This window comes from Cuculus canorus, chromosome 2, assembly GCF_017976375.1.
Source record: "Cuculus canorus isolate bCucCan1 chromosome 2, bCucCan1.pri, whole genome shotgun sequence".
Taxonomy (NCBI): Eukaryota; Metazoa; Chordata; class Aves; order Cuculiformes; family Cuculidae; genus Cuculus; species Cuculus canorus.
The window spans coordinates 127,223,583-127,243,447 of NC_071402.1; the positions used below are offsets into that span (position 1 = coordinate 127,223,583).

At 41.4% G+C, this 19,865-nt stretch overlaps 1 protein-coding gene and 1 non-coding gene across 2 annotated transcripts; one reads left to right on the forward strand and one right to left on the reverse strand.

Annotated features, from left to right (window-relative positions):
- Window positions 1–806: 806 nt before the first annotated feature.
- On the reverse strand, window positions 807–894 carry LOC128851543 (small nucleolar RNA SNORD93). The gene has a single exon (XR_008448911.1). It is a non-coding gene; the product is annotated as a small nucleolar RNA SNORD93 (small nucleolar RNA).
- Window positions 895–4,558: 3,664 nt separating this feature from the next.
- On the forward strand, window positions 4,559–11,465 carry TOMM7 (translocase of outer mitochondrial membrane 7). Its single transcript, XM_054057894.1, has 4 exons — window positions 4,559–4,598; window positions 5,678–6,208; window positions 9,977–10,025; window positions 11,243–11,465. Exons 1-4 carry the CDS (start codon window positions 4,559–4,561, stop codon window positions 11,256–11,258), a joined length of 636 nt encoding a protein of 211 aa, XP_053913869.1. The 3' UTR covers window positions 11,259–11,465.
- Window positions 11,466–19,865: the final 8,400 nt, after the last annotated feature.

The following is a 19,865-nucleotide window of genomic DNA, read 5'->3' on the forward strand; positions in this document are numbered from 1 at the left end:
TCTAGCAGAAAACCCACATGGACATATTCCACATCCACCCAGCACATTTGCATTCAAGTGCTCCCTTTTGCTTTTGTACTTGTTTTCTCTTTGTTTATAACCAGGAGATAATTAGTAGCTTTTGTTGTACACATCTATTTTGTAAAATCTGAAAAGGTACATCCAAAAGCACTATTGTAAATCAGTGAAGTGAATGCTGTGCATCAATGAGTTACGATTTTCAAATATTCTATTGTCAGGAAAAGTTCCAGCAGCATGTTTATTTTTTGTAGATGGATGCTGAGAAAAACTATTCCAACAAATGCTCACTGAAGAAAGAAAGCAGAATATGACTTGATTGTAATTCTTATTTTTCAAATACTCCACTTCTGTGTTCTGTATCAAAGAGAAGTATTTAATTTTCATGTGCAATGCCATCAGCTGAGTGCAAAGACTTACATTCTCAGTTTCATGTCTGCCCCACCTTAATACAACATACTATAGTCAGGATTAGTATAAAAACAAGTACACTGAGAGCAGACTGTTTTGGAAATCACAATATATTCACTGATTTCTCATCTTGTTTCAATCATAGTAAAAATGTTCCTAAAATAAGCATCTTTTAAGTCCTTTACAGTCTTTATAGATGTGTGCTGTTGTAACTTATTCCCCAGCAACAAAAATATAGTCGAGATCTGTTGACAAATAAAAGGTATATATTCAAATATCTTTAGAGGAAAATCCTCCTACTGAAATCTTCACTTCTCAGATGCTAAAAACACCCCTTAATTTAAAAACAAAGAATGAGTAAGCATGGATATTAGTTTTGGCCTCAGAAAATCCTTAAATCCATCAGATTTTTGCGTATCATAGAAAGAAGGCAAGGGATCAGATTATTGGTTTCATCCTCGGCCAAGTACTGCAATCATAAAAACATGCATTTAAGAACTGCTATGTTTTTAGAGGAACCAGCAACAGTAAAAGATAGCAGCAGTATCTTTAAATATAAAGCTTCATTTTCATTATTAAATGAAGATGGGGAGAGTGGGAAAGTCAAGTTTCTAACAACAGTAAAGTTGTGCAGCAGCTAATATTCAATTTTCAAGCACAACAGCAGTTCTTCGCAAAGATGTGTGAAAGCATTTGACAATGTTCTGTTGAACACTGTCTCACCTCAGACTGCTGTTTCTCCTTCACTGACCTCAGGATCTGTAATGAAAAATAATGACATTACTGTGCTTGCACTCAGCTGCATGTTACCACTTAGTTTTGTTTCAGTTCAAACAGACAAATTGTATAGTTAATATACTGAATATAAAGAATTACTACACTTAACATCTTGTTCCCACCACTGATAATTTTACTAATTTTCTAGATAGGCATCTGACAATATCACTTTACTTGGAAATGTCCTATATCAGACAGTGACCAGAGTACAGCCAACATGTATCACTCAGATATTCATATGGAAGAGATTCTAATTTGGACAGATTTTTTTTTTTTAATATGGATTACTGCTCTGTATCCCAAATTTGTTCTGAAAACATGTTGAATGCAAAAACTCAAACATATTCACCCCCAAGTAATCTAGGTCTAAGTCTTCTTTATTTTGATTTGGTGCTTTCCATTTCTATTTGTCTCTTTGTGAAATGTGGTCTCTACAAACTGACAAGTTATATTTCCCATACCAATAATACTGCAGTGTAACTGGGTTTTAGTAGACTAACAGAATGGGATACTAAAACAGAATGGAATTGTTATTACTAGAGCACAATTAAAAGAGAAAATTTAATCATAATAAGAGAGTGAAACAGAATGTCTGGTCATAATATAGCACCTTTTCCCATTTTTAATGACATCATATTCAGCCTGTAATGAAAATCTGTTAAATAACTCTTCCTTATATTCTTGTATTGTTTATACTGACTTACAGTGTATCTTCAAGTACAAAATATCTAACTTAGTACCTTCAAAATAAGTTCCTCCTAAAAAGAGTAAAACTTGAACTTTGTTCCCAAGCAGATGAATTTAATGCAGTTTCTTGACAGTAAACTGAAGGGGAAATCTCAAGAGAGAACAACAAACACATAACAGAGGTCTGCAGGGATCTCCGATGTAGTTTACAGTGATTTTTCACCACTTTCACATGTCGCTTCACTTTGTCTCCTTCTTCAGCCTTCTGAGATACAAACACCATTGCATGGCTTTTCTTTGTGTTGTGTTGAGATAAAGCTTTAGAGGTTTGGAACTCTTTGACCTGAAATATACCCCTTGCACCAAACAACTGAGGCAAGCTAAAGCTAATCAGACTGAGTGACATTCCCCTGAACCACAGACTGATGCTTAAGTGATTCAATCTTGCCCCATAAGAAGCTCAATTCCTTCCCTCACACATAAAACCAGAAACATTTGGCCATTCTACAATGAGCTTTAGTGTTATTTACTTGCCATGAAAGCACAACACTTGCAGAATTACAGCTAATCAAGTTAATAAAACACTTCAGTGGCAGCTCTATCTTTCATGGATGAATATATATTACTAGCTGCCTAAGACCACCACAGAAAAGTCTTCATTAGTGTTTTCCACAGATCTGGATGTTTTACTGATAGTGTTCCATTATTCTGGAGGTACTTTTACTATATTGAAGTAAAAACATCTTGGTTGCTTAACAATGAACTGGAGAAGCCCTGCTTGCATGACGATACTGGGAACACTTTATTTTTTGAAGTGAAATGAAAATGTCTAGTTAGTATTTTTCTACCTATGCCAACAGCTTAACTGCTGCAGAGAGTGGAGTTAAGCCAAAACTGATTGTTTTTGAAAACTTCTTAAAGCAAAACTAACTCTCACAAAGCCAAATGACACAACACAAGCTTTCGTTTACTGTGTGTCATTATTTGGAACACACTTTCTTGCTCCTCGTGGCTGAGAATGTATAAAGAAAATACTTCACGTGCTATTTGTCATGAAAGTATATTCTTCAGGGGAAGGTGCGGGCTCACATTCCAAGGTTCATACTAGTGTTCACCTGCTGATGAACTACAGCACTGGGATAAGCTATTCAGTTTATTAAAAAGTCACTCACGAACTCTAAGCCTCCACTGCACTTCTTAGGTATTACTAAACATTTATTACTAACACGTGTAAGGGATCTGAACAGGCTGGACCGATGGGCTGAGACCAATGGCATGAGGTTTAACAAGGCCAAATGCCGGGTCCTGCACTTGGGGCACAACAACCCTATGCAGCGCTACAGACTAGAAGTCTGGCTAGAAAGCTGCCTGGGGGAGAAGGACCTGGGGGTGTTGGTTGACAACCGACTTATCATGAGCCAGCAGTGTGCCCAGGGAGCCAAGGCCAATGGCATCTTGGCTTGTATCAGAAATGGGGTCACCAGCAGGTCCAGGAAGGTTATTCTCCCCCTGTACTCAGCACTGGTGAGACCACACCTCAAATACTGTGTTCAGTTCTGGGCTCCTCACCACAAGAAGGATGTTGAGGCTCTGGAGTGTGTCCAGAGAAGAGCAACGAAGCTGTTGAGGGGGCTGGAGAACAAGTCTTATGAGGAACGGCTGAGAGAGCTGGGGTTGTTTAGCCTGGAGAAGAGGAGGCTGAGGGGAGACCTCATTGCTCTCTACAACTACCTGAAAGGAGGTTGTGGAGAGGAGGGAGCTGGCCTCTTCTCCCAAGTGACAGGGGACAGGACAAGAGGGAATGGCCTGAAGCTCCACCAGGGGAGGTTCAGGCTGGACACCAGGAAAAAATTTTTCACCGAAAGGGTCATTGGGCACTGGAACAGCCTGCTCAGGGAGGTGGTTGAGTCACCTTCCCTGGAGATGTTAAAGGACAGGTGGATGAGGTGCTGAGGGGCATGTTTTAGGGATTGATAAGAATGGTTGGACTCCATGATCCAGTAGGTCCTTTCCAACCTAGTGATTCTATGTCTACATGACTACAAATACTGATGTATCCGATCAACATTTTTAATGTGAATGAAAGACAGTGCATATGGACTGGCTTACCTGAGGAAACACTATTTGTGCATTCTATAAAGTGACAGCATGTTTGTGCCACCACATCACCAAAATACTTTTTTATCCCATTCCCACTCCCCAATTTTGATTATTGGTAGGCCATGGCAAAAGCACACTGTGGGCTGCCAGAGTCCCTCACATGGCTTGCAGTTTGCTAATTGTCCACACATGGAAAGCAAACTATAAGCTTTTATTTTGATCATCTCAGAATGGCAGAGCAGGCATCTACACATCAGAAGAAATAAGGTATTTGTACAAGTGTTATTTATTACAGCTCTGGATTCTTTTTTGGATCTGAAAGCACTGACCTGTTGATATTTTTAATGTGACAAAATGGCTACAGAACTTCATAATTGCCTTAAGCAAACCAATACATTACATGCAGAACTTTAACTGTGTCTGGTAAGTAAATCATGGCTATGCACAAATCTGAGCAGATCTCTGCACTGTCACTAAAAGTGACTTCTAAGAACTTTTCTCAGAGTTTCCACATGCAATTAAACTCCCTTCAGTGTGTGACAGGAGTCTGATATGGTTAGCAGACATGATACAGACCGCCAATGTTAAATATAGTGGTCACATCAGTAATACTGGGAACCTGAAGACCTGGATCTGGCATTACAGCAGCAGGCAGCACACCATTTGAGAAAGAACGAAAACATGGTACAGATATAACTGGCTGCCTCAATGGCACTGATGTCACATAGCAAGATGTTTTAAAAGTGGTGTCAATGGCAGTAGCTAGGGGGTTAGGGCGCTGCAAGGGTTCTTGCAGAGACCACTCATTTATTAGTTAGTAAAGAAAGTGCCTCGGTACTTACCCAGGATCTAAGTTTGTAAGGACAACAAACCCTAAGTGTTGTATCAGCATTTTTTAGATATTAAGTCTAAAAGCTCAATATCTCTCCCCATATTTCCAGTCAAACTTTTATTCCCATAACTCCACGTTTCCAGTCTGAACATATTGCACAGTCTCATATCAAACACAGAGAGACATTTCCAACACAGAGAGACATTTCCAGTTTCACCCCAAAACATTTTTACTCCATCCCTCCTTGCACTTACCTAGAGGCACGTCCTGGCCTCCAGAGGCGGTGCCCAAAGTGTGTGCACACCTGGAAAGCTCCTGGAAATCAACACAAACACATCAATGCGGCACCTACAGGCAGATGAAGGCCTACAGCTTTTGTAAATACACCCACCTATCCACCTACCCCCTCTCCACCTCCCACAGCCCCCCTGCACACCCCTCCAGCCCCTCAACATCCACACCCCCCTCAGCACCCCAAAACACCCCCCCGGACACCCATACACTTCTCCAGCCCCCCACAATCCCCCCACAGCCACACACCCCTCCAGCCTTAAACCCTCCCACACCCACACATCCCTCCATCCCGCCACAACCCCTCCACACATCCCTCCATCCCTCAACCTCCTCGACATCCACACATTCCTCCACCCTCCCAACCCCCCCACACCCCTCCTCACAACCTCCACACATCCCTCCGCCCCCCCAACCCCACCACATCCACACATCCCTCCACTCCCCCAACCCCCACACATCCACACATCCCTCCACCCCCCAAACAATCCCAAACAACCCCACACCCCTCCAGCCCCCCAACATCCACACACCTCTCCACTCCCCAACCCCCCCTTTCAGACAGCCCCACCCCCGCCGCAAAACGCCACGGTTGGGCGGGGCTGCTCGGATGTTGCGGGTGCGCATGCGCGGCGCGCGGGCCGCCCCGCCCCGCCTCGCCCCGCCTCGCCCCGCCTCGCCCCGCCTCGCCCCGCCTCGCCCCGCCTCGCCCCGCCTCGCCCCGCCTCGCCCCGCCTCGCCCCGCCTCGCCCCGCCTCGCCCCGCCTCGCCCCGCCTCGCCCCGCCTCGCCCCGCCTCGCCCCGCCTCGCCCCGCCTCGCCCCGCCTCGCCCCGCCTCGCCCCGCCTCGCCCCGGGGCCGGGGAGGGGGTGTTGGTGGCTCCTCCCCGCGGCGCCATGGGGGCCCCGCCCGCCGCCGGAGCGTCACGAAGGCGCCTGGACTCCTCCTCCTCCTTCTCCTCCTCCTCTTCCTCTGTCCGTCGCCGCCGGGATGCCGAAGCTTAGCAAGGAGGCCAAGCAGCGGCTCCAGCAGCTCTTCAAGGGTGGCCAGTTCGCCATCCGCTGGGGCTTCATCCCCGTAGTGCTCTACCTCGGTCAGTGGCGCGCGCGGGGCGGGAGGGGGGAGGGGAGGGCAGGAGAAAGGGCGCGCGCGTGGATTGGGGGGGCGCCCCGGAGCCGCCCAGGCTTCGCCGACCTCATAGCGCATGCGCGGCCGGGGCCTGCGGGACACGTGGGGGCGGGACTGACAGAACTGTGATGTAGTTTTCGTAGAATGGGGTTGGGTTGGAAGGGACCATGAAGGTGATCTAATCTAACCGCCCCCCCCCCCCCCCCCCCCATGCAGTGAGCAGGGACATCTTCGTAGAATCGCTTGATTGGAAAAGACCTTTGAGATCATCGAGTCCAACTCCACAAACTCCCTCTTCCATAGCTACTAAACCATATCCCTGTGCTCCTCATCTTCTAAACGCCTCTAGGGATGGAAATTCGGCCACCTCCCTGGGCACCCTGTCCAGTGCCTGATGATCTTCAACCAGATGAGGTTGCTCAGAGCCAACCTGACCTTGAATGTTTCCAGGGACGGAGTATCCACCAGCTCTTTGGGCAACCTGCTCCAGTGTTTCACCACCCTCCACGAAAAGAATTTCTTCCTAATATCTAGTCTAAACTTCTGCTGTTTTAGCTTAAAACCATTACTCCATGTCCTGTTGCTACATGCCCCAAGTTTTCCCGCATTTTGGTTATATTTTTTCTTTTAAAAAGGGGTTTTTTTCCCATTTCCCTTCCTGGAAGCTATTCCCATGCTGGTGTTGGAAAAACATCTCTACGCTAACACTGGGAGCAGGTGCTGAGGCAGCTGCAGTGGGCAAGGACCCTCTGGGGAGCAGGCTGAGTGTGCACCGGAGCTCAGCACTAGACGAAGCTTTGGTCTAATCACTGATCAGAGGCTGCCGGGTTTGGTAGGGTGACCTGTATGCTTCCTGCCATCAGGAGTCAGTGTATGAGGAGAAATTTACCTGGAATCCTGCATTCAGTTCTGGAATTGTCAGCACAGGGAGGACATGGATTTGTTAGAGCAAGTCCAGAGGAGGGCCATGAAGATGTGCAGAGGGCTGGAGCACCTCCTCTATGAGGACTGAGAGAGTGGTTCCACCTAGAGAAGAGAAGGCTCCAGGGAGACCTTAGAGCAATATTCCAGCACTTAAAAAGAAGCCTGCAAGAAAGCTGGGGAGGGGCTCTCTATCAAGGAGTGCAGGGACAGGATGAGGGATAATGGTTTTAAGTTGAAAGAGGGTAGATTTAGATCCACTCTATGAAAGCTGCATGTAGCCAGGAGCTCTGCTTCATGGTGCTGAGAGGGTCGGCCAGCCTCTGGCTGAGGTTGAATTTCCACCTAGGTATAGGTTACAGTCTTTCCCAAAATTATGTGGTTCCTGTTTCTGAACTGCAGTGGAGCATCAGCCTTGGCATCATGCCTGGTGCCCAGGAAGTATTTGGCTTGCTCCTGTTATGGGTCTGGCTGGACATCACTACCACTGAGTTTGGGCTGTATGCCATCAGCTGTCCTTGTTGAAGAGCCTGACCTACTTAAGATATACACGTGCGCAAAAGGCCTGACACTTTTTTTCACTTCTATAAAAAGAGGTCTCAGGAAGGCTTATCCCTGCAGTTCTTCTGGCCTCCTTTCTCTCTGAATTCTGTTGGGCCTTTTGGAAAAAACATCTAAAAGAGGCGAGCATTTTGGCCTTGAGTGCAGACATGAAGGAACTTGATGTGTTTACAGTCAAAGTTGATAGGTTGTTTTAATTAATTGAGGGGAATGCAGTGTCCAATATGAAAGGCTTTGATTCTTGACATAATAACAGTCAGGAAAAAATTGGTCTCTGCAACAGTTACATGAATGCTTTAACAACTACAAGTAAAAGGTAATTTCAAATACTATGAAGAAAACTAATTGGTAGTGTTAGGTTTAATGTTTAATTTCACTTCCATTTTTAGTTTATAAATTATTTTTAGCTGATAATTTTTGGCTGGGAATTTCAACAGTGTTTTCTGACCTAATTTTGATTTTACTTTTATGACAGTATCTATGAATATGGGAAAGATGCTCTTTGTTCTGAGGAACACCAGAAGATATTAAATAAGTTACTTCACATCATATAAAGTCATCTTATTGTGTTTACAGTTACACTAGGCACCTTGATATTAGTGCATTTCTGTTATGTAGTAGTGAGAAACTAATTTGTAGCAGTTTAACCTCAGACTTCCAGAAGATAAGTGTGCTTTTCGATGTCTACATTTCTTTCTTATAAATTTGTCTACTGTAATGAAAGGACATTAAGTGTGAGCAGATGGGAGAGGGAACATACAGGTGCCACCTTTACTTACCGTAGGTATTTGGAGGTGGCATGCACTCAAAGTCTATAGAATTGGAAGAACCTCTTTTGTACTGGGACTACATTTGAATCTGGGAGGGAAGGTGTGGTGCAGTGGAAAGGCAAGAGGCTACACAGTCCTTGGTTTCAATGATTGAAGGTAAATTTTTGTACTGACCCTTTAATGTATGAAATACGTGCTAAACTAAATGTAGGCAAGGAAACTTTTAGAAATTTTGAGCTTCTAACTTTCTCTGAAAGGCCTTCTAGGTCAGAATGGGATGCTCAGGGGATTTATGAGAGAGCCTGGTATGTGAATGTGCAATTACAGGTCGTTAGTCTGGGGGTTGTTTTGGTTTGGTTTTTTTGTTTGCTTTTTCTAAACTTGCTTTGAAGCGGCTGTGGCCGCTCAACAGCTTCATGAATTTTAAAGCAATTTTGCTGGACAGTATGGCAACCAAAGCAAGTGGGTCAGGATGTTTAATAGTCTCAAATCACACAAGGTTATCTTCAAAGAGCTAACCCAGTGCCTGTGAAGTTAATGGAAGTTTTTCCATTAACCTTCATGGCCTGCTTCAAGCAAGTTAACTTTAATTATTTATTTTCTGTAAATGAGGGGGAAATTATATATTTTTCATGTAACATCCATTTCTAGATAGCAAGTGTAGGATTGAGAGCGAGTTGAACAGTGCATGAATTGCGTGATTCCACTTCAAGACTTTTAATTTACAGTCCGGTGGGAAAGGTATTTCATACACTGAACCTTCAGCTCCTTCCCTAGCATGCATGTGCTCTAGTGAATTGGTATTTGAGTCATTAGCTGGGATGTACTGCTTGTATTTAACTTTCTTTTCATTTTCCTGTGTGTTAGTAGATTAACAAATATCTTGTTTCTTTGCAAAGCTGTAATAAAAGCTTTTTGAACAGTGCCAGTCAAAATAGAAGATTTTAGGTTTAACTGATTTAACATTTAGATTTCTATCATTCTGAATTGAGTGAACTGTTACTGAAATATTACTTTTAAGTTCTGCATCAGATGTCTTTGCAAAACATTGCCTGTTAAGGTGCTCACTTCTACCAGTACTGCCTCACTAGGTTGTTTTCTGAACAGCATTTAAAATCTGCGCATTCATGTGTGCATATGCATGTGTGTCTGGATCTTTGGCGTAGATAACTTCCTCTGGCTCACATATCTAGTGGTCCCTGAATTTTAAGTCCAATAAAGTTGCAGATAAGATTTTTTTTAAAACAAACATACATGAAACTGTGCACTTGTATTTGTTTTCTCTGCTTTCTAATGCTGATAAGAATGTGCAATTTTTATTCAGGTTAGTACATAACTTCATGAATCACCGTTCTTTGCTCTGTAGGTTTTCTTTTTTTGTTGCAGTTTAATGGGCTGGAGTAATTTGACGGTGATTTAACTATGTAGGAATTTGCACATGCATATTTATATATATGTATGTAATGTATGTTTCACTTCAGGTTTTAAGAGGGGTGCAGATCCTGGAATGCCTGAGCCAACTATCTGGAGGTATGTATGTGTTCCAAATGTGCGCGCAAACCCAGTGCGGTTTTGGGTGTTGTCTCTGGACAGCAACAGTTGCAAAGGTTGCTTTCATCCATTATGTTTAATTGTTTAGAGTGGAAGGATAGCTTGTTGAGGTTCTTTTTTCTATAGAAATACAAACAGGAAGACAGAAAACCACAAGTTCTTGGGAGGGCCTTTCTCTTAATCTCACATGGCTTTCAATATTTGGGACTTCCTGTACCTTTTCCGTGGAAGTTACCCTTCTAATCTGTTGTAGAACTAGTTTCTGCAAGGTTCTATTCTGATGAATAACTTCTTAGCTTTCTACCGCAGATTTAAAACAAACCCCGATGTCCTCTGTCTTTGCAAATACGGTAGTAACACTGCATAAAAGCTGCATGAAATGAAGATCTATATCTTTCAATGTTAGTCACTGTCTTGAAGCTATGTGCATTTATGCATGTTGCCCCTTGTGGGACTGTTTGTCAGTACTGCAATGTCGTGGCATTAGTAATGCTTGAATTCTTGTGGTATTTGAGTTTTATTGGATGGCTTATATGAGTCAAACTAATTAATTTAGATTTTTGAAGAAAATATGACTCTTCTGTTATTTTTGAAATAACTGTGGTTACTCTGCAGAACCAAGCATTCCTTAGACAAATAATTGATGGCCTTTATTGTTTGCAAAGTCGTCTATTAAGTCTGGTAGCTTCAAATAGTTACAATGTATAGAAACCTCATTTTTAGCTTTCAGTGATTGTAGGTAGCTACTTTTAATTAGGGTATATTTTAAAAAGTGTCAAGGTCATGTTACAATTTCAGTAAAATCTTCTGTTGTCCTAAGAACTAACTTGTTGAAGGTGTTTGTTTCTCTGTTGAGCTTTACTGGTAATTTGAGGCTTTTTCTTGGTCCATTGACTGTGTCTCTCTACAGCATAAAGTATGTATTTCATACCAGAGTGTATGTACATATGTACCAGAAGCATGCATTCAGTCTAATCTAAACATCACGGATGCATGTTTTTCTGGGCACATGTTCATGCTTTACTGTAGGCTTAAATTTTATTTTAAAGGTGACTTTATTTCAGTATTTTGGGGGGTAGTGTTTATTCTATACATTTACAGAGCTGTACCTTCAGACTTGTGCATCACAAATATCCATTTAAAACCAAGTACATGCAACAAATCTGATTTTCCTTTCCTCCTCCCTCCCCTTTCAGTCTACTTTGGGGATGAAGGATGTGACGGTCCTGTTCTAAAACCAGCTGATGGACAGAGAAAGTGTCTGAAGATTCGTACATTCCAGAGGATGAGGCGGATGCTTACACCAGCTGGCTCAATCAGCTCGCTAATGACATAGGTTGTACATACAACAAAATGGAGTTTATATGGACCTAACTTATTTGCACTACAGTGTAATTAAATAAATACAATTTGAATGGATACACATTGTTTTGAAGTCTTTACACAAGTATAATATAGTAATTTAGTTATTACAGAAAGGATAACCCATTGTGTGTGGGTTTTTTTCCAAAATATGCCAACATTCAACCCTCGTACTTATCCCTGCTATGATGGTCTTTTGGGTAAAGATTCCTCTTTATCTTTACAATAACTAGAAAACTGAGCTAATGTTTTAAATACTTCAATATTCTTTAATGATTCCTTGCCTGAATATTGGTAAGCCTCTGCAGCTGCCCACTATGCTGACATGGGTGGGGGTTTTTTGAGGGCTGGATATTTTGGTCGTTGCTCTTGGATTTGTTCATCTCTGGATTGAGAGATACATACGTTTTTCCTGACATAGTCAGACAGTAAAAAGTAAGAAGTAAACTTCTCTGTCAAATTTATCTTTAAAGACTGTACATTTTTCGTAGTTTGTGCTGGGGTGGGTTGACATGATATAAGTGCTCAGGGTGTCTGTATACGTATACAGTTCTCTTACAGTAAGAGGAAGGAAATTACACTAAAGAAGGTATATGCTCTATTTTTACTCCAAAGTCTTGCTTTTTGGAATGTTGTTTTTGATTTCAGTTGGTTTTCTTTCTTTCAACACTGAAATTCAAGCACTGAAATAGCAACCGCTTGGTTTCCGTCAAAGAGCAGCTGCATTGGGTAGATCCTTCTCTCACTTCTAGAACTATACAAGCTAGTTTGTATCTGTGCAGTGATTTAAAATATCAGTGCTTATTGGCTCCGAATTATCATTGCAACAAAAGTATTCTAGAGTTCAGGTTGTTTTTTTTTTCACCCCACATATTGTTGCACAGTTTTTCCATTAATTAAATATCTTCCATTAATTAAATATGTAAGGAATAGGAGATTCCTCCATTTCTCATCTGCTGTGAAAATTCATGGTAAAATGTTGCTGTGTTTAAGGGTAGATCTTAGTGGCAAGAAAATCAGAAATGAGACAAGGAGAAAAAAATTACATCAAAATATAAGAATTGGGAAGAAAGAAAAGTGGGAAGCATTTGTGAGTGCTAATGCAAACCATGTTCTTTAAAATTCCATTAATCATGGTATTTAATTCAAATGTCATGAAATGGTGGGATAGCTACTAGTAGACGCAGGGGAATAGAGTAAGGACTGAATGCAAAACACTGTTCTTGTGACCCTATATCCTGTTGATACTGCAGCTCTTCTGGTGCCTTTTTTCTTACGGTAACTTGAGATTACTGTAACTGTTCAGATGTCCTAAATTGTGAAAGGAATTCAAATTCTGATTTTTTTTTTTAAATTATCCTAATTACAATACTGATGAAATAATCTAGACTAACTCAGATTTCTCAAAATCAAAGTTTGCATTTCGTAAGGGTGCACAGTGAGTGGATGGACCCAAACACCTGTAGAAGTGTATTTCATGTGCTCTATTTTGTGTCAGCCATTTGGGGATGTGGTTTGTGGGTCTTAACCGCCACATGGTTGTTCTGGTGTCTTTCCAAGAATAATAGTATTTGGCAAGAGCTAGAGAAATAGGGAAGTTTTCTCATTTTCTCATTAAAAGCTTTACATAAGCTTGATGTATCAAGCACGGGCCAGGTTCTGTGACTTCACCATACTGTAAATTTCCCTTAAAAGTAGTTGGTTTTCTGATACTTGGAATTATTGGATAAATACTGCTTATGCAATTTTAAAATTTCACTAAGTACGTTGGCTAGCAAGTATTTGGTAATTCACTGCTATTGTGGAAATAAGTGAACTTATTTTTCTCAAAAAAAAAATCAAGTATGGTTCAGGAAAGTCAGTGTAGAACTTTTTGGTTTTCAAATTGGGAGGAAAAGTGTCCTTCATAGTATGTTCAAGGCAAGCTAAATTGAATGTCAGCGTGTGGTATAACATTTTTCATTTGTACAGCTGGTGTTTCATTCAGCATAGGTCTCTTTGTGTAACTTAAAGGAGAGTGAAACTCCTTTAAATAAGCACGCCTTTTTTTTTCCCTCTGGAAAAAAAAGAAGAATAAGCATTAACCATACATTTTGCTAATTAATTGTAAAGTAGCAAAAACCAGAATGGGAGTAAATTTTTTTCAAGTTTAAAAGTGAAGGAATCTTTGGTAGCAATGTCTTAAAATTATTTTGCAGTTATCATTTTCACAAAATTCAGATGTGCTTATAAGAGCAGATCAGTGTTCTTTGAAGACACATGTCAAATGAATTCCTATGAAGAATCTTAATTTTCCTAAATACTGTCAGCAAATATGCTTGTTTTATCAAGACTTTTTCTGGTTTTGGTGTTTCTAGGGGGAAGAGGGCAGGTCTCTGGAGTAGAGTGGAGGGACTCCTGTTTGTCAAGGCTGTGGGCTAGGAACTTCAAGTTAGGTGTTACTTGTTCTGAGTGTTTTAATCTCCTTTTACTTTTACGTCTTTCTCCTGGTAAAACTCAAGAAAGTTTTCTTTTACTCTTGGATGGGATACACTTAAAGAACAAACATGAACTCCCCTGCTCGACTATATTGACCTCTGTCAAGTGAATCGGTGGCTTCTGCAGCCAAATATGGATTCTTCCTGTAGTGATGCAGTCCTGCGAGACTATGTATGAACTCTTAGTGTTCAAGTAAAGCCAATGAGTCTAGTTTACTGAAAATTGCGGTGTGACTTACGCAGCCAAGATCAAGGCTACAGTCTGTGATGTGTGAAATAAAATCATTGATGCCCTATTATGTGCTGTGGAGATTGTGCTAACTTTGAGTTATCTTCCTCTGATCTTACCTGGAGATAAGGAATTGTTCAGCTGTGTGCCTTGTGCCTGCAAAGTGGAGGTGGAGTGTGCTGGTGGTCGCCTTAGTGTTGGGGAAATATCCCAGGTGGGAGGCTGTTCCTGGAGCCTATTGTACCTTGCGTAAGAGGGTGAGGGGAATGTTTCCATCTGGACCAGACTTAGGAAGATCAAAGGATGCCATGGTTCTTAGCTCATTGCTGCTTGCCAAAACCAAAGGCATCTTGAGGACTTTAATGCAAGAAGAGTGCTCTGTTCTCCATCTTCGGTGACCTGCAGTCCCATGCCTGTGATCCTTTCACATCAGGAAGACAACATTTCTCCTTGTCAAAAGGTTCTGGTTGGCATCTCGGCCATCTGCTATGAGTGACAATGGCAGCAGTGGCTTTTGTTTTGTCTTCATGGAGGGTATATGTGAACAAGGGATTGTCCTTGACGCAGAACTGAAGAAAGGGCTGTTTCTCCTCCTCGAGCCAAACTGTGTCTGAAATACTAGCAAAGCGTCAGGAGGTTCTGATGGGCAAGGAGCAACATGGCATCCTGTCTTCTGAATGTCTCGTTCACTGGCACATTAAAACTGCCTCTTCTGTCATTGCATTCATCTGGAGTCAGAAGATCAGTTATAACCTGGTACCATCGAATATTTGTGGTGGACAGCAACTCTTTAGCCCTTGGCAGTGACAACTCCTTAGCAAAGTGTCTCCTGCAAGCTTGGCTTTGAGGAGCTGCCCTCAAGTGTGCACAGAGGTGCAAGAGTTGTTGGGCTAAAAGAAATGCAGGAAGGAAGAAAATTAGGGTCTGGAAAAGAGAATAAAGGTCAGTCAAAAGAAGAACAAGGAGTAGAAAAAGCAGACAAGATTTTTTTAAAGAGAAAATTAAGTAAGAAGTGAGGAAAGAACAGGCATGGAAGTGAGAGAGGGAGCTGTAGAGCCCTGTGATGCTTCATGTGTGATACTGAGGGAGTCTTGTGAATTTGGTGGGTTTTTTGGTCTTGATGTGTGGACTTGGGATCTCCTGGAATTTGAATTGTAAAAAATTGTACTAAATGGGAGAATAAAAAAAAGATATCTGGCTTTCCATATAAATTTGTTCTTAGTAAGTTAATCTACTAAGGGGCCTACCTTTTTGCTACAAAAACTCTTCAGGGACTGGCCAATTGTGAGGCAAAATTGAAGCTGATAAGAACTTTGGAACAAGTATTTAATTCTACTACAAATTCCTGTAGACGTGGCTGGTATAAAGTCACTGTACTATATCAGATCACAGTTATAAAACAGGATATATCACTATATATCCTGGATGTTTTTGGAAAGATCTCATTACAGTCTTGGAATTTAAGCTATGATATTGATGTTATATTTGGAAAGAAAAGTTCATTACATCTCTTCTCACCACACAGTAGAGACCACATCCTGGTTGAAGTTCATATGACTAATTTAATTTTTACAAGTGACTACTTAATTGCAACTTCTAAATACTTTTCCATGATGATGTGCAATGAAAGAGCTGTTTCTTGGTTAAGCTTGTGGGTTACATGCATTGTTTCTTGCTTATGCTTATGTTGAAGGCTTCAAGGAAACCTTATAGTGACCTTCCAGTACCTGAAGGGGGCCTGCAGGAAAGCTGGAGAGGGGCTATTCATAAAGGCTTGTGGAGATAGGACCGGGGGGACAGGTATAAACTAAAGAAGGACAGATTTAGACTGGACATTAGGAGGAATTTCTTGATGAGAGTGGTGAGACACTGGAACAGGTTGCCCAGGGAGGCTGTGGATGCCCCATCCCTGGAGGTGTTCAAAGCCAGGTTGGATGGGGTGTTGAACAGCCTGATTTAGTGGGATGTCCCTGCCCGTGGCAGAGGGGTTGGAACTAGATGATATTTAAGGTTCCTTCCAACCCTTTACTATACTATGATACTATGTTAATTCAGAGTTAGGGGATGGGTAAGGCAGAGGGGATGCTTATCTGCTAAGTGGAAAAGTGTATTTACTCTTTAGTTATTTATTCTGATTAAAAAATCAACTCCAAGTTTCTAACAAAAATAAGTTCAAGCAACTTCAGTAGCAAGCCATTATTAGTCTGGGAAGTCAGATAAACCTGGATTTCCAGTTATACTCCAATTCTCTTTTTCAGGATCCACTTTATATTCGTAGAGACACCCTAAGTGGTGCAAGTTGTGACAGTGCAACTTGAAAACAATCCCTTTCCAGACAAACTGGAAGACTGCCTATACATCTGCCATCATCACAAATGGTCTCTCTTCTAACAAGGTTCTTTTTATAGCCCTGTCCAGGGTCTCTGAGTTGGGAGGGTATAGGTCTCACAGTTTAAACATCTTTGAACTTCATTGTGTTTGTTAATGCATGCCAATGTGGGATCCACAGGCACAGTAGGTATATGGTCCCTTTTCCCTTTGCCTCTCTTCCCAGATTTTTAGAAGGGGAAGAGGAGACAAAGACTGTTGCTGAGCAATAGTGACAGCATAGGAGCTAGTTCTTCTCTTTTTACTTGAGGATGGGACTTCGAGCTTTTTCTAAGTGATTTTACTTTTGTGTGTCTCTGTAACAGCCCTAAGTGATTCTCTCAGGTAATAAAACTGTTAGTACAATTTGCTTATACATCATAATGTCCCTATTTTATGGTACAGAATGTAGAACTACGTATTAATACATAATTTCAAAGGAATAAGGAAACAACTAATCATAAATACATTTGCTGTTGTAGAAACCAGTCAGAATGTTGCCCTCAGTGCAGTTAAACCAGAAAAATACTGTGTTAGGTAAGCACTGTCTGGTAGAAATAAGTGTGGCATGGCAAATCAGATCTCAGTTTTCTGAATCTGAAGATTAATGTTTAAATTTTTTTTTAAATATTTTCTCATAGAAGATTGAATCTTCTTAGATTCTGGTTACTGAATGGAAATTCAGATTGCAAAATTTATGTAGTGTGTTTTCTGGTGACTGCCATGGTCAGTCTTGAAAGTACACCAAGCTTGAGTTAAATATGTTTAGATTATGGAAATTAATTGATTTTGTTAAGAGTTCAGGGAGATAATGGTATTTCAGTGTTGGAGCCGGCAGAGGTTGCGTTTTCTGGGAGCAAAGGCATGAGGTTTGATTTTCTTTATCAAGGAGAACAAAGAAACTCACTGAGAGATCAGAAGTTGTTATCTAATCATTCAACTCAAGAAGTGAGGTTTTACAGAGAGCTTCCTATCCAATATCACAAGGTTTGTAGTAATATATATATATATACTTGGCAGCATTTCTTTACCATTAGGATCTGATGTGTGCTATTGTATACTTACCTTTCCACCATTTTATCTTTTACATTGAATGCAGAAAAGATTATTAGTCACAAATAACTGGCAAACTTAGGGGGAAGTTTGCCATCAAGTTTAGCAAACCTAATGGCTCATTACTTAGGTGGAAGTTTGCCATCAAGCTGAGACAACCTAATGGCTCATTACTACTGAAAAGTGATCCTGCTCTCCTTGCTTCACTGGTGGCTTAACTCTTGTAGCATCACTCTGTCCTGTTAACCTCACTTGCCATCAGCTATTAGTAAAACCTGTGAAGGTACTAGAGATGCAGACAGTCACTTTCAAGTAGCTGTTGTTCTTTATGCCAGATTTTAGCATTTATATCAGTACATAGGCTTACTGGGCAGGGAATGGTAGTGAAGCCTGTGAAGTTTCAGGCTGAAACGTTTTCCTTTTTATTAAAAAAAAGCTTACGTGTCTGATGGAAAAAGATATGGGTAAAAAAGAAAAATGGTGCTTAAGACACTGTCATTGTGAAAAAAAATTGCATTACAGTTTGCTTTTGTATTAGGTTGCATTCTTTTTATTTTTTTTTTTTCCTCTGGTCTACCATTTTAGTGTCATGTCCACAGCACCGAGGAATATTTTGTTTCTTATCTTTAACGCTGTCTCTTTATACTGTGGGCTTGCTTGCATACTGTAGACTGTATGCATGCTTTTTAACATAGGTTTACCTTCTTCCTGTATTGGCAAGGCAAATTCAGGATGAAGGGAGTTACTAATCAATTGAGCATCTGGAAATCTGTGTGTGAGGTTAATGAGCGGAGATGCCAGGGGAATATGGGAAGAGGCTGCGTGGGATATGTGGGGAGAGGCTGGTCCTGTACAGCAGCAGCCAGAATGCTTCTTTGCTAGGTAGTTTCCTAGTTTTTATCAACAATTATTAGCAGGTCTTTTTGGTTGGTTGTTTGGGTTTTTTTTTTTGCCTTGCTTAGTGAGTTTGCTTTCAGTGAAGCTGAGCTTCTTTCAATAGAAGTGTTGAGGTATTTCATAGTTGCTACAGTGATTTTTGAGGACTGATTTATAAGAGAAACGCTCACTTTTACTGTTGCTCTGTTTGTTATGTGTTTGCGCTGGTCTGCTAACTAAAATAAATGTTCCCGTGTGCTTGTTAATTGTTGTATAATAGTTTCTACACAGCAAACTGGAAAAGGGACAATAGGTTGGTTAGTTTGAGAGGCCCCATAACATACTCAAGAGTGTTTAGTTCTCCTCTGACCTCCATATGAATTCCCCACTGCAAATATTCGTGTGCCACAGGCACAAATGACTGTAGATTCCAGCAAGTGGTGCTTATCCTGAGGGCAGTCCCTGAAGTTGGCACAGTGACAGCAAAACCATGGCAAACAGGGCAATAGCTGCATTAAAGTACCCTGAGAATTGCGGATGTCTATGGAGGAAGCTCAGGTAAACTGATGATCTTTCTTTCCCTCCCTCTCTCTCTCTCTTTTCACATAGTCATAATAAAGTCTTTAAAAGGTCCAAGGTAGAATCCACATTTGATTCTCAGCTATTATGGACATCATAATAGCCAGAATGGTCTCTAACCAAAGGGTCGCTTAAAAAATCCCTGGGAAGGTCAGCTGTGAAAAAGCTAAAACGGGCTTTCCTAATGTCTCCTCCAGCATGTGTCCAGACAGCCAAAGCAGGGTCTTCTGCACTGTGAGAAAACCCCATTCACCACAGACATCATGAAAGTGGCTACCTTGAGGTCTCTATTCCTTCTTGAGATGTTGCACAACTTGAGATGCTGGTTTTACCATATTGGGCAAAGCTGTGGCTTGATTTGTTTTGAGCCTCTGAGATGCAGGTAGACTGCTCACTGTTTTGGCATCTCCATCGGTGGAATGCATATGTGGACAATTGGATTGCTCAGAGGAAGAGGAGAATCTACTGACATCCTTATCCACATTCCAGCATTTGCCTTTCATCTCCTCATCTGCACCGACAAAGCTCGAGGGCCTACTGCTCCTTGTGTGTGCTGTGAATTCCTCCAGTATGAGCATAGGAGGTATTCAATGAAACAGATGATACAGCTAAGGAACATCTGAGCAGTTTGGTACTCTGGCTAAGGACCTGTTGGTTTTTTATCTACTGTATTCAAGAATGTATTCATGTTCAGTGGGGTGGCTGTGCTAGTGGAATATAAATTACAAAAGACAAGTGCATTAGATCATTAACAGTCACTGCCTTCTCCACAGCAATACATTGATTTATAACTGCTGAGGAAAGAGCCTAATTTTTTTTTTCCTGCTACTTGGGAGGGGAGAAGGATGCTTAATCAAACATTGAAAATTCCGTTGG